The 14,776-nt window shown below is 41.7% G+C and overlaps 1 protein-coding gene across 1 annotated transcript; it reads right to left on the bottom strand.

The window, feature by feature from the left end:
• Positions 1-7,549: 7,549 nt before the first annotated feature.
• Positions 7,550-11,856, bottom strand: LOC125887285 (interferon-induced transmembrane protein 5-like). Its single transcript, XM_049573983.1, has 2 exons — positions 11,552-11,856; positions 7,550-9,400 (listed from the first exon to the last, which is right to left on the bottom strand). Exons 1-2 carry the CDS (start codon positions 11,756-11,758, stop codon positions 9,179-9,181), a joined length of 429 nt encoding a protein of 142 aa, XP_049429940.1. The 5' UTR covers positions 11,759-11,856; the 3' UTR covers positions 7,550-9,178.
• Positions 11,857-14,776: the final 2,920 nt, after the last annotated feature.

The following is a 14,776-nucleotide window of genomic DNA, read 5'->3' as shown; positions in this document are numbered from 1 at the left end:
CCTGTCCGTCTGTCTGTGAGTGTGTGTGGGCGTGTCGGAGGAGAGGCTTGGTGGGGGGAGTTTCCCTGCGCGCCAGGTCGTGGGGCTCCACGAGTTATGTAAATTTTGCATTTTGCTGCTTCAGTGTTTGACATGATAGGAGAGCACGTTGTACTGACGGCTATTGACCCCTGACAAAAATACCACCGTCATATTCAGGCAAGGACACGTCTACTGCACATCATCAATAAGTTACTGCTTGTTTAATTATCCCAGCAAAACCTACAGGAATCCCCCTTTTTTTATTTATCTTTGGAAAGTAGTGCATTTGACCTGTCTAAAATACTCTGAGCTCTACTTTATGCCAAATATTAAAAAAAAAAAACAATATAGATTAGCCAAAATAATAATGGCTTTCTGTGACTGCCAAAAGAGCCAACTCCCTCTCACACATTACAAACACAATACCTGCATCATGGGACTCCTCCCAATGGAATACACTCCTCAGTGTCTCTCCATACTCCTAAGGGACTTTTTTCTAAACAAGTACATGAAACCGCCTAACAAGAGATGCTGGATGCAGAATATGTGAGAAAAAAAACACAGTAAAACTTTGTCTCAGTGGATGAAGCTCTGTTTGTTGAGATGACTCCTTCAAGTAAGTGTTACAGTACTGAGGCTTGTCACGAATGGGAGGCTATGGCTTCAGGCTAAGGTGGGGTCAGTTATGCAAGAGGCAGAGACAGGAGATGAGTGAGAGAAAAAATACACGTTGATCCCTCTAGTGGTTCAAATCTGTTTTTGACTAAATGCTGTGTAGTAGTGTGAGTACTGGTGAGAGTTGCCTTGTAAAAATGGCAGCAGAAGGTGCAGAGGAATCATAAAACAGAGGGTTGAATCAAGCCAGAAGCTGAATGCAAACACAGCAACATAGTCACAAAAAACATTTAGGTTGATTACGCCTCGCTTCCTTTACCTCACCTCCTTTCCTCCCCTTTCTTTAGCACTGATTGGTTCCTTTCACTCTTTGTTAACCCCTAATTGACCTGACTGAGTTCACCTGCAATTTAAACCCTGAACACCATTTCACTCATCCCTTAGTCATCGTCACACAGGGCGGCAGTGGTGGTGAACTGTGAAACATATGTACTTTTGATTTTGGGGTGAACTGTCCCTTTAAGTACAGTCTTGAATAAATGTACTTTGACATGTTCTACCTCTGCAGACTGCACAATTCATGTCTGTCCTCGAATCAATTTCCTGTTCATGCACAGGACTGTATAGGCTACAGTAACACTATGGGATGGTTATGTAACCTAACATATGCTCAACAAAGACGCCACTCTGGCACTAGATTGTGCTTTTAATATCTGATAAGAACATTTTTGCTATTTTCACTGTTTTTGAGAGGCTGCCATTGTGACACATAACTGATATTTAAATCTATGTTTTCATGTGTATGTAAACATGGCCCTTACAGGCATGACATTCTTTAAATTATTATGCTGATACAAAATGATTTCTGCAAGCACATCAGTCAACACGTATCTTCCGGCTATAAATATGCTCACACAGTGTGTTTGATCCACTTCCTCTTTCTGCCAGCTTTACAGCTGAAGGTCAAATTTGGCCCACCTTTCTTTAAAATCTTGTAAGCCACAAGGGTGTCAGGCACTCACAGGACCTGGAAGTGTGGTACTCCAACTAAAAAACAGTTAGATGCACGCAGCGTATAACCTATGTCTGCTATGCATACATTCTGCCCACATGACAGGAACGCGATAAGACAAGCATGATGAACCTGAGACTCTTGGAGTCATGCGCAGGCTCACATTTGGACAAAAGGCTGCTGTGATTTGGTAGTGAATGAACTGACTTTATGTTTGGCCTCCACGTGTTTGTCACCCTGCAATTTCTGAGAGAGAGAAGGGAGATAATAAGACACTTATGCCTCATTTTCTCTGCAGTTTACACAATAGTTGGACTGGTTATAGGACAGTTTGTACTTTAACCAGCTTCACCCAAAAAAAACAAAGCTCTGAAGATACTCTGAGGGGATAGCAGCAGCTGTGGAGCATACTGTGTGCTATGAGCTAGGCCTGTTTATGACAATGTGTTAACTTGGACTTAAGTTACCTTTGGAACAGTGTCAGGCCGTGGAAACCAGTTTAACAACTATACCACTGACCTATTTACAGAATAAATCAAATTCCACAAGAGCTTCTGCTTCCCTATTCTACAGAGCCTTGTGTATGTAATTATCTATCAATCAATCAATCAATCAATCAATCAATCAATTTTATTTATAAAGCCCAATATCACAAATCACAATTTGCCTCGCAGGGCTTTACAGCATACGACATCCTTCTGTCCTTATGACCCTCATAATGATATATTTTAATCTCTACACTGATGATGTTAAAATATAAATTCAGTGCCTGATTGTAAATGCATCACCACCAACGGTTTGAATTATTGTGTGTTAGTCACCTCCTGTGTGTTACGACTGATTAAATCTTGCACAACATGCATCTGATGAAATGACAGATGCTCTAGAAAATGAGCTCTTTTGTATAACAGCCGAGTGATTTAACCTGTTTCCAATTTAACATGCAGAGCTTGGGAAAATACCAGTTGCCCAGAGGCAACTTGTGCTGGGAAATAATAGTCCCTAAGACCCGTTACCGGACTAGTTCAGACATGAAAATGCGTCTTCAAGTTAATATTATCTGCTGAGAGGGGTTCTGTATAACCTGGCTATTGAGCCAGAAGACTATTAGTCTCCACCTATGAGGCACTGAACCAACCAGCACCTATAAATTATATAAATATACCCACTAGATTTCATGAATAATCTAATGTTGTAATTATCAGCATGTGGAGACAGCGCCTGTTCAAACAAAGGCTTAGAACAAAGTGTGCTACAGTTATGAGGAAGGATTAAACTCTCTGTGTTCCTTTGTGTGTGTATCCCTCTGTGTGCACTAGCATGTATAAGTGTGTGTGTGCACAGTACATTTAAGTGTGTGTGAGTGCATGCTTGCCTATGCATGTCACATACCATATTACGTCCACATTACGACAGTTACTTCATAGGAAATGTCAAAATCTAACATCCCAGTGATGGCAGTATCTGCAGCCAGAATCAGGCCTGGTTATTTGGCCTGATTCTGGGGTGTTGTTCATCCTGAGTCTCAGCTGACTCAGGCAACTAGACTTGTCCCGACTTATTTCCTCCAGTGAGCCAAGTGTGGGCTGATGCCAGGTCATTTTTGGTAACAGCCTTGTGATGACAGTTTCAGCAGTCAGAGTTGGGTGATTTTAGTTGGCCTGATTCTGGAGTGTCATTCATCCCAAATCTAAGCTCAGTGGGGCAACTGGATGCAGCCCGACTCATTTTCTCCTGGTGTGCTGAGTTTGGGCCGGTGCTGGGCCAGGTCATTTTTGATAATGGCCCAATGATAACAGTGTTGGCAGCCAAAATCTGGCCACTTTATTTGCCCCAATTCTGAGGCATCATTCATCCCAAGTCTCAGCCGAGTCTGCCCAACTTATTTCTTCCATTGTGCCGTGTTTGGGCCAACGCTGGGCCAGGTAATCTTTGGTAACAGCCACGTGAAGAGAGTTTCAGCAGCCAGAACTGGGTGAGTTTATTTGGCCTGATTCTGGGGCATCATTCATCCTGAGTCTAAGTCGAGTTGGCAAACAACATATGCAGCCAAACTTATTTCTTGCATTGTGCCGAGTTTGGGTCAGTGCTGGACCAGATCATTTTTGATAACAGCCTTGTGATGACAGTGTTGGCAGACAGAATTGGGTGAGTTTATTTGTCATGATTCTGGGGCGTCATTCATCCAAAGTCTAAGCCAAGTCGGGCAACTGGATGCAGCCCGACTCATTTCCTCCGGTGTGCTGCATTTGGGCCAGCGCTGGGCCAGGTCGTTTTTGAAAATGGCCCAGTGAAGTCAGTGTTGGCAGCAAGAATCGGGCCAATTTATCTGCATTTAAACATTTATTTGCCTAATTTATTTGGCCTGATTCTGGGGCGCCATTCATCCCGAGTCTCATCCGAGTCGGGCAACTGACTTATGCAGCCCAATTTATTTCTTCTAGTGTGCCAAGTTTGAGCCGGTGCTGGGTCAGGTTATTTTGGCTACCTGGGATGTAGATGGCCATGAAATTTACTAGCCACTTTACAGTTGTGTTCTCAGTGCTTAGACACTAAAAGTGATTCACAGAGCACTATCTCTAAAACTCATCTACACTTGTAGCCAAAGCAATAATTGAGTGTGTTAAACTGAGTGCATGCTTTATTGCTTACTCTCAGTTTTCCCACAGTAATGTGCCACTTATTGCAAAACTGTAAAGACAACTCACTGCTTTACACTTCGGATGCAATTTTAATAACACACTTTTAGCAACACTGTAAACACTGGTGTCTGCATTGCTACACTATTTTGCTATTTGCCTTTACACACTGACACATGCTGCTGAACTCAAGACAACATCATGTGGATGAGGTCTTCTGACCAGACCCACAAACAGAGAAAGATTTAGCCAAATTTTATGGAGCTATTTCCTTTTTTATCCCAAACACAATTGTTTTACTTTTCTTATGCTGCACTTTTGTTGTTTGAAGAGTGTCAAAACAATTTGAGGAAAAGAAAAAGTCCCCTAACTGGTATTAATAGTGTGTTATGTTCAGAATACACATTCACACTTACACATTTGGATACCTGTGTGTGTTAACTACGTGTACGACAGCTTTATTGCAGACTGCTACACCCTGCACACAGAAAAAGCAAAAGCCACAAGTGTTTTTCATTTATACTATAATAGCTGGTGCTTTGAGTGCTTATTGAATTGACAGTTTGCTTGTACTGCATTTATGCAAAACACTTTTTAAAGTAGTTTGAAGAGTTTTGCGAGAATTGTTTGCTATTGCAAGAGATGTATGTTGTTTTGCTGGTTTGGTGTAAGATTGTGCCAAAGTAATCAGGAAAAAAAACTGTAATAAACTCCCAGAAATGAACTCTCTCCACATTTGATACTCCACGAGCTTTCCTCTTGCACCATCTTGTGTGCAGTGTCAGCCTTGCACATAAGACACAGTTTCTTACAGCGGTCTGTTCTGTCTAACACTGTACTGTGGGGTGCAATAAGATGCACAGCCTTCAGGGGGTTCTACACTTCTTCTTGAGCTGTAGACGAGGTAGGTAACAGCTACAAATACAAGAACAAGCACCCATCGAAAAATCTGAGTAATTTGTACAGGAGCACCTACCTCCATAGGTGAGGCAAGAAATTAAGTATAATATACAAATACAGGGTGTCTATAGAGTTTTAACAAGTCTTCAAATGTTTTAAATTCAATTCAAATTAATACATATTACGCAATAAATTCATTAAATGGTCTTAAATTTGAATTTGAATGAGACCTTAATTGCCACAAACTTGTTATTTAATTTCATTTATTTATCTTTTAATTTATTTTTGTCAAAATAAGTCAAGCTCCTCTGTATGACAGCCCACACTTCTGATGTTACAAATCTTTAAACCCACCACTGAACATAGCATTGTCTTTTTAATTTATACTTGCACTTACCTGTTTGCCAGATTTAACCTAACATATTCCTACATAAAAACTACCACTGCATGGGACTACATATATACTACTTAATATTATACTGACTTGCAATGCCTGAATAAGAAAAAAAGATGTTTTGCCCATAAATGTGGTTTAAAATGGTGAGGAAAAGGTCTTAAAAAGCATTAAATATAAGTATTTCATACCTGTAGAGACCCTGTTGTAACAAAGTGTGATATGTGTGTTTCAGAAAGATGGAGAACATTATACTAAGACGGGTTGTTTTAGGATGTGAGGTGAAATTAATTAGGGTTTAGACACAAGTGTGGGTTAAGGTTAGAATTAAAGACCTTAGGGAGGAATTTATATTTCATTAAATAATACATTAATACCCAAATTGCTGAAAATCGGGATTGTTTATGTCTCGATATAGCCTACACCATAGACATTGTGCTTGGTTTGACCAAAAGTGAACTCACTGCCTTAGGAGAGGATACAAGTTAAGCATGACTGCTACAGTAAAGGTTAGAGTGTAGAAAGACTCCTGCCATGTCAAGTGTGTCCTTTCTGCATGTCTTCCCCTTCTCCTCCAGACCTCAGCTGCACAGCGAGCAGCAGAGAAGTTAGCGCCCCCTCCCTCTGCAGTGCCAGCTCCTAGCCTGTAATTCTCCACGGCTCAGACATCTGTAAGCATTTCTGTCCGACCACAGGAGCAAAATAGAAAGTTGGAAGCTACAGGCTGTGATTTGGGTGTGTATAAATAAAGTTGCGAGCAAAGGAGAGGCTGCTAATATGATGGGAGTCCAGAGGGTGGGAGGTCTGGAGGAGCGGGACACCCAAGTCATCAAAGGCGAGGGACGAGTGGAGCCTCTGAGGGTTTTTCTGTAGGACATTCAGATTTAGTGTGTGTGTCGCTTAAGGGCATCTCAGTGGGTGTATGGTATGTCACATACCATATGCAGGTACAAACTTGATTTGCGTGCCTGTCCACCACCTGTCTTTATCAATGCATACTGTATGAAATACAGCTAATGACGGCTGTGTCAGGCAAAACTATTTTTGCTTAATAAAAGTCCCAGAAATACAATAATGTAGGCACACCACTTGAGAGCACCATCGCCATTTTGATTTTCTGAATCTCACTTGTTTCACTCGATTTAATAAAAAATACAAGCAATTCTGCATGACACAAAATGAAAATTTCTTGTGTCATCTGGTGCATTAGTTTAAACATGTTTTTATAGGATTTAGCATGCTGTATCTGGTGACTTTGGAAGCTTGAATTTTGGGGTTTTAAGTATATTCTGATGTATGGTTCTCTGGTTTTGCAGCATAACATACATCTGTAATAATGACCCTAAAGGTGGGACCAAGAAGTAATATAGGCTCATAGGCTCAGGCCCATAACCAGGCAGCAAAGGTCTAATGCAAAATGGCATGTCTCTCCCAAAACGTGCGCCATTTCATCTGCAATAATCCCTCAGACTGAGAGCAGATTGAGTGGAAATGAGCCATCTCGTCCCGCTGCTGCCTTCACATTGCTGCTGACTCCTCTGTAGTGGTCTGCCTGGGCGGCCCTGCCTTACAACCGAGGGCACACTTACACAGTTTCCTAAAACGGGATGTTCTGTATATAGCTGGTACAGCAGCAGGCTCACAGCTGGGATGAAAACAACCCGTTCCCTCAGACCCGCCCCAGAATCAAACTCATGAAGCCCAAAATGATCGCTTTAAATATGGGTGTAGGTGCAGCAGCGGAACCACAGCCACCATTTGAACGAACATCTCTCCATCCCCGTGTTCGTTAGCAAAGCGGGGATCTAAAGAGCACCTGGGGATTGTTAGTAGATTTGTAAGAAGTACAAGTCAGTAAAAGCATCACGTGAAAGAGAAAATAAAGGCTGATTTGTATTTCGATGCAATACTGAGAAAACAGTATCTGGTTTATTTAGCTTGCTCACAAGAGGTCAGCAATACGGTGATTTAAAGTCAGAATACGTAACACAACAAAGTACCATCTAAATACACAAATGACTAAAAACAGATGTATGTTGTAACAAAAAATGCTAGAAGAAGAAAAATAATGGGAGGTGAATGTTGATTGTCCTTTGGTCAGGTGGCCTCTCCTCATCGTAACATTTAGATGTTGCCTCCACTGTCCTCTTTCTACCCTGACGAGAGATAATTTCAGCTGTCATCAAAATTTCCATGTAACATAAATACAATAAATAACAACGAAAAAGACCCAGAGTAGCAGAGTAGCTGCTCGCTCACTCTCTCAGCCTCTCTTAAAGGTCCAGTGTGTAGGATTTAGTAGCATCTAGCGGTGAGGACAAATGCAAAAACACACATGGCCTTATTTAGAGCCAGTGTTTGGTTTGTCCATTCTGGGCTCCTGTAGAAACATGGTGGACTCTATGGAAGAGGATTCCATATGTAGATATAAACGGCTCATTCAAAGGTAACAAAAACACAATGATTCTTAGTTTAGGTGATTATACACTAAAGAAACATAGTTAGGAATATTATAAACCATTCCTGCCAATAGATGCCTTTAAAGCCTACACACTGAACCTTTGACTGTTTGTTCAGGCTTTTCAGTCTTTGATCAACTTCACATTTTAACCGACTGTGTCTGGGAGACTGGCAGGTTTACACTAAACTCCCTCTGATACTGTTATTGCAATCTGGGATATACCAATACTAATATCCTGCAGCACTCACAATATTTATTATTAGTTTTAGGGTTGCTGGTCCAAAAGTATTACGTGCTATCTACTGTTTTTAACTCTCAGTTAAACTAGTTGAATGACCTGTTTTAGTTTTTTTATTGGTCTAATTTCCGATACCAGTGTTAGTACCAGTGCATCCCAAATAGGCCATTTTTATAATGCACAAACTGATGTTTTCTCACTCAGCCCAGGTGCCAGAAGAAAATGTTGGCATTGTAGGTTTCTGTAAACCATCGATATGTTACATTTGCACATATAAACGTTTGTTAAGTGATGTATATAGCTGACTTTGTCATCTAGAGGTGAAAGGGATGGTGGCAGGGTGTCACTTAGGCGAGAAAGAGCAGACCACTGTTCAAGACCAACAGCAAAACCGTCTTTTTCCAGTGGCTTTTTAGTCCCCTAGCTTGGGTGTTTTGTAGCAGTCCATCACAGTGTTTCCACCAGGGATTGTGCCACGCAAAACATTTGTTTTTTACCTAGACATTGCTGCGTTTCCAGTTGGGATAGTGCCACTAGTACCAAGTTTTTTAAGCAAAAACATGATCTTTTCTTAACAATAATCAAGTGGTTTTTGTGCCTAAACCTAACTAGTTTCAATGTATCCACTATACGGTAATGTACAAAAGTAACGTGGCCATGGTTTGCAGAAATTTACAATGCCAACATTTATTCTGGCGATTGAGCGGTCTCACCAATACAGGTCTTAATTTCCATATAGATGTCCTTTCTCACTTGGCTTAGACTGGCTAAAAGCTATGATGTTAGCCCTCATCTGCTGAATCCAATCAAATACCCTCTCCCGGCTCGTGTGAATGGTTGACTTTAAGACTGATCTGTTTATTGTTTTGTTTTTTAATATCTCTCCCTTCGCCTCCATCTACCAGCTGAACAGTTTCATGAAGTTTTGGAATCCGTCCTCTCCGAAGAAGTCGAAGGAGCCCTGGGACGTGCCCAGGTGGACCAGCAGGAGGACCAGCAGGACGACGGCCAGCAGTGGAATCAGCAGGTTCCAGCCAGCAGCCAGGATGTTGTACCACTTGGCCTTGTCTGAACACTCCTGGGCCAGCTGCAGGTTGCCCTGAGTCTTCTGGTCCCTGGCCTACACAGACGCAAGCACACACACACACACACACACACACACACACACACACACACACACACACACACATTATTACATGCAGCCACTGAAGTCAGTGTGAACTAATACAAAAATTAAGAATCACTAAGTTTCATAATTTGAGACAGTTAAAGACACAAAAGCTTTGTTTTTACTGCACGGCCCAGCGAAATCTTTCTAAAGATAATTTACATGAAGAGCAAAAATGCTTAGTGTCTACACCCATGTGTACTGTAAATAGTCAGAGGAGGAGGGCAAACAGAGGCATATTACAATGTTCAGTCATGTCTTTGTTTACAACCAGTCCATCACAGCTTGTCTCATAACAGTTTTTCCACACGGAGCACAGACTCAAGGTTGAGCAGGGGTGGAGTGATATGAAATCCTTGAGCTGCTTCTAAGAGTATCCGTATATATTTTGGAACGGACCAGGCCGAGTCTTTCCCGAGCACTCTCTAATTTCCCATGAGTACTTGCCCATTAGGAAGATGCCAATTACGCCGTTTTTAACTCCCCAGACAAGCAGCCAGTCACTGTCTTTAATTTGAGCGCTCAGCCAATACTGGGCCTGTGATTCAGAGCTGCGCCCCATGCAGACATGAAAGATATAAAAAAAGATTTAAATAAAGGCTACACACACACACCCTTTTGTGGTGAGTTTTTCAGAAACCTTTTTGTTCAGGTGGTCACACAGTCTGTCCAGTCCTGCTTTACATGTGGACGTTTCGAGGATTATTTAGTGAGAAAAGCTTTTGTTTTGGTTTACGTTCCTGTTTCTCCACAGCTCCATTCCTGTGGTGAAGGGCACACTAACTTTCTGCTGTGTACGTGCCCTCTGACCAGGGACAATAACAGGTCTCTACAATGTGCATATTGCTTTTTTACACTTTACAAAAAAAGATTTTTGCAACAGAGCGTTTATGGTGAAACATTGCGCTTGTTTTCATGGCATCACTCAACCTGTTGCACAAGTCTGGCATTGCAAATCTAGCAAATGCTCCTTTACTTTGGCAAAGATGTAATGCCTAGGTAACATGCTCGCTCAGAAATTATACCGTACTGCTGGCACTCCCCTGTGCTTCATTTCCCAATATGACATTTGCCACAACATGCCCAGTGTTTCAAAGCTTTTGTCAATTTCTGCCAAACTTGCAACACGGAAGGCTTTGACTCATCATAGATCATTTCCCTCTGCAGATGAGGTTTCACCAGACTGGCACTATTGTACTCACATGTAAAACTGCATATCGTACACTAATTTCAAAATCGTTCTCCTTTCTTGCTAAGTGTACTCCAGTGTTTATACCCTACCAATAACGCCAGCTTGAAATGACAATAACTGCTGGAAGCTTATAAACATATTTAAAAAGACTGTGTCATATACAAATATTTTTACATGATAGTGAACAATGATTTAATAAAGACGGTGCAGGCAGGGTAGTTACGCTGGTGCCCATGAGGTGAGGGGGCCCTCCAATTACGTATTGGGCAGAAAACAAGCCTGTTCAAAGAAAAACTCACATTGAATTAAAAATGGTGCCATTGCTATATATGCCTTTGAAATGGCAAACCCATCTCCATAATAGTTTTCAGGTTTTTTGTAAATAGTCAGTAGCAGTCTGTAACAAAATATGTTATTTATTCCACATAAACTATAAATAAACTGTAATAAACAATCAATTAAATAAATAATTCCTTGTTTTGTTGGTATTTTTGTTTTTACATATATGCAATGATGATTTCTGGGTAATATGTTATTGGTGTTATCCAGTGTCAAGTCTCTATTGGATCATGTGATGATAAGATCATACTGTAGCTAGTTTGGGCGTATAACAAGTAAGCAGCGCGCCTTAGGGCCTGTTATAATAGCGTGCACTAAGGCCTGTTGTAACTACCTCACGCCTCTGCTTAGCCTTTGTGTTGTTGGATTCTGCTGTAAAACACATAAGTAGTGAGAATCCTTCAGTCATTGTTTGGACATCTTATCTCAGACATAAAACAATGCAGCCACATGCTATCGCCTTCCTTTTCACACCTTAGTTACTTCCTTGAATGTTGCATGACTCATGAAAATTGTCAAAACTGGAACATACAAGTACAGAGTGGCACAAAAAAAAGAGCACAAGATCACACCTTGATGGAGTAGATGAGAGCCATGAAACCCAGGCAGCAGAAGTTAACGTACAAGGTGTTGCACAGCGACCAGATTAGATAGTCCCGGGGAGGATTCTTGCCAGCGTTGCCCATGTTCACCACGGTGGATCCAGCCGGCTTACGGGCAGACTTGCAGTTGGTGAGCGGGGTGCAGTCTGAGGGGAAGTTGTACGAATGGTTGTCCATGGTTAGCGTTTAGACAGACGATCCCCTGCTGTGGGTGAATAGGTGGAGGTGGGTTCGCAAACTGGTGAGCCTTCCAGAAGCTTGTGCACGGTCCCTCTTTGGAAAGTAGTGCCCCCCCCTCGCCGAGTGCGAGAGGCTTATAAAGGCCCATGAGGAGGGAGGTGACCGGGAGAGGACGCATGGGCAGGGTCCTTTAATATACAGCAGGTCTGTCATTATGTGGTCAGGCCTGAGAGAGACTGAAATAGAGATACAGAAAGCTGTATGAGAGAGAAGACAGAAAAAGAGGCAGCAAATACATGCATGGGAGCAGCGCAAAGTCTCTTCCACCAAAGCACCCATCACCTCAGCTTTCTTAGAGGTCAGGTGGGTGAGTTGGGCGGAGGTAGCAGAGGACAGTGGAGTGGCAGGGTTGTGCGGTTCAAAAGCCTTGAAGGTGTTAGGGAGGAGTTCATCTGAAGTGCTGTCTGCCAGAGGCCTCGAGGGAAAAGTATAGTTAGTATCTTAGGGAACTGAGTAGGTGCAAAAAAGTCCAGTTCCATGGATTTTCATGTCCACAAGACCTAAATTAAAAGTTCTGGCCAGATGTTCTCCAGCTTGAATACAAGCTAAAGCTCAAACAACCGGTTGATCAACAGAGAATGTACTTATCTGATAGTTTTAGTCATTTTTGAAGCAAAACTGTCAAACATTCACTGGTTCTGATGTGTTAAATGTGACAGTTTGCCACTTGTGATTGTAAAATATGTTATTAAACAGACTGCATTTGATTTTTGGATTGCTGATCTGACAAAAAATAGCTATTTTTGCTCAAGTTTTTCTTTTTACTGGGCAAGACTGGCTCAGTATTATATTTTCAAGCCCTTCAAATTCATTCAGTTACTCACACTGGAGTTTCCACCTACAACCACTGTCTACTATCGATGGCCACTGACTGCGGAAAATAGGTGTTTAGTGCCTTGTGAAATTGAACAGCAAGCATTACTCATATTCATAAATAGAATAGAATATCTTTATTGTCATTGTACACGTACAACGAAATTGAATGTAACCTTCTCAGTGCCAATATCAGCAAACAAACTATATCGTAAAAAGTAAAACAGTAATAAATATTACACTTAAAAAAACACTGCAAAACACACACGGAGCATTCAGCCTTTGGCACAAATCCCTTTGTATTGCACTCAAGTATATTTCCACAGTCAAATTTTAATGCATTAATTGGATTCATTGGAAAAAGCTGTTTTTTTTTAACCTGTTTATCATTGTTTTAACTGTCCTGGGCAGCAGTTCCAACCAGTGTTTTTTGAGGCAGTTCTTACATAGTTCTTACATGGAAAGCAGAGGACAGCCGATAATTTTCTGTGTGGTGTTGACGACCCGCTGGAGCACTCTTTTAAAGATTTACCCAATCAAGTCAGTGGGCTGCTGGCAAGACATGGACACTTATCTGCTTCTCTGGCTTGATAGTCACAGAGAGAGACGTATAGTTGTAGTAAGGTATACTGCAGAGGTTCAAATGTTGAAACGTGTAACAACAGTGCCATCTGCTGGCCGTTTACTGAAATCTATCCTTTGCATAGTGCTCCTAATGGCCTTTATTCTTATTTTGAACCAACATAAATACATAACATGGGCGGACAAAGTGCAGACACTAACAGCTGCAGACAGTAGAAACAACTAATTTCAGAGAATGTGCAAAGTGCTGTAGCGCTGAGTGTTCAGTGTTTTAAGACATTTAAAACGTATATGTGCGTGTGACGCATTCCCAGCTAGATGTTTGAGGTATTTCTTGGACTTTTAACTTCAAGGGAACACATTTTTCCGTCAATGGTGGCAGTGGGGATCTCGTTAAGTAAAATATCATCTTAGCAGAGGATGGTTTCGATCCATCGACCTCTGGGTTATGGGCCCAGCACGCTTCCGCTGCGCCACTCTGCTCCGTATGTTCTATTAACAAATACATGGAATTTAATAGTCGCATTTCTAATTGTTAGTACGTTGACTAGATGTAAACAAATTCCCCTAAGTATCGTTCTTGCACTGACTATGAGTAGAAAATGTCTTTGTAGTAACATAAACAATCCAATAGCGATCATGGGTAACGATCGACACTTCCTTTCAAAATAAAAGCATCGACTTTAAAATGAACGGGAAATATAATGACTAAAGTCAGTGGCGTAAGGTAGTTACAATGGGCCCCAGTTCACGCTATTATGAGGGGCCCTATTACGCCCTAGTTACAAGTTATGAAGCGCACACACACACACGCTGTCTGTTTTCCACACATTTGTGGAAATATTCATGGAGTAACTTTATATAAATGTAATTGTATTTATCTAAATTACATTGTACTATATATTTTATCGACTGTTGTAAAAAGTACAAGCCATTTGTAAAATGTGTTCTCATGTTTAAACACAGAAATGTAAACAAAACTAGCTAGCACACCTAATGGCTGACGGACCCCCAGACTAACGTCCAAGACCACAAAATTGAAACCACAAAATATCTCCAACATGCTCAGCCGTAGTGATCCAAGTGTCCTGAAGCCCCGACATAAAAAGTTGTTTTGAAAAACGTCATATGAACTCTGTTTTTAGCCTCACTGTAGCCTGTAGCTCTGACTGCTTCTCTATGCTCTGCGTTCACGTGTGCGTGCTTGCGTGAGACCAGCGAAAGCATGAGCTTTGCTCACCCGTGTTTACATCACGTGACACACGCACCGCAGGAGGAGACAACAGTAACCACAGAGCTAAAAGATCATTTGCACTACGGTCTTTTGGTAAAGGACAGCCCAACATGTCTGAAGACTTTGAAACTGAGGAGGAACAGCATTGCTTTGTTGAGCCGTATTTGTTTGAGCCCGAGTATATGGACAGAACTCAGACGACTGGACGAAGCAGCTACCGCAGCTCATGAGCCTAACCCTCAGCCAGCCGCAGAATACCAGAGTCCAGCACTGGAAACCTGGTGGTGTAGCTGTTTCAAATGCAAAGCAATGCCAACGGATGAGTA

The sequence above is a fragment of the Epinephelus fuscoguttatus genome, linkage group LG4 (assembly GCF_011397635.1).
Source record: "Epinephelus fuscoguttatus linkage group LG4, E.fuscoguttatus.final_Chr_v1".
In the NCBI taxonomy this organism is placed as follows: Eukaryota; Metazoa; Chordata; class Actinopteri; order Perciformes; family Serranidae; genus Epinephelus; species Epinephelus fuscoguttatus.
The sequence above is the reverse complement of the archived record's forward strand: the minus strand, read 5'-3'. Positions and strand labels throughout refer to the sequence as shown.

Excerpts from the sequence above, each read along its gene's own strand:
- LOC125887285 (XM_049573983.1), bottom strand. The coding sequence starts at position 11,758 with ATGGACAACCATTCGTACAACTTCCCCTCAGACTGCACCCCGCTCACC. Across the intron at positions 9,401-11,551 it reads CTCTCATCTACTCCATCAAG|GCCAGGGACCAGAAGACTCA; the intron begins GTGTGATCTTGT and ends GCGTCTGTGTAG.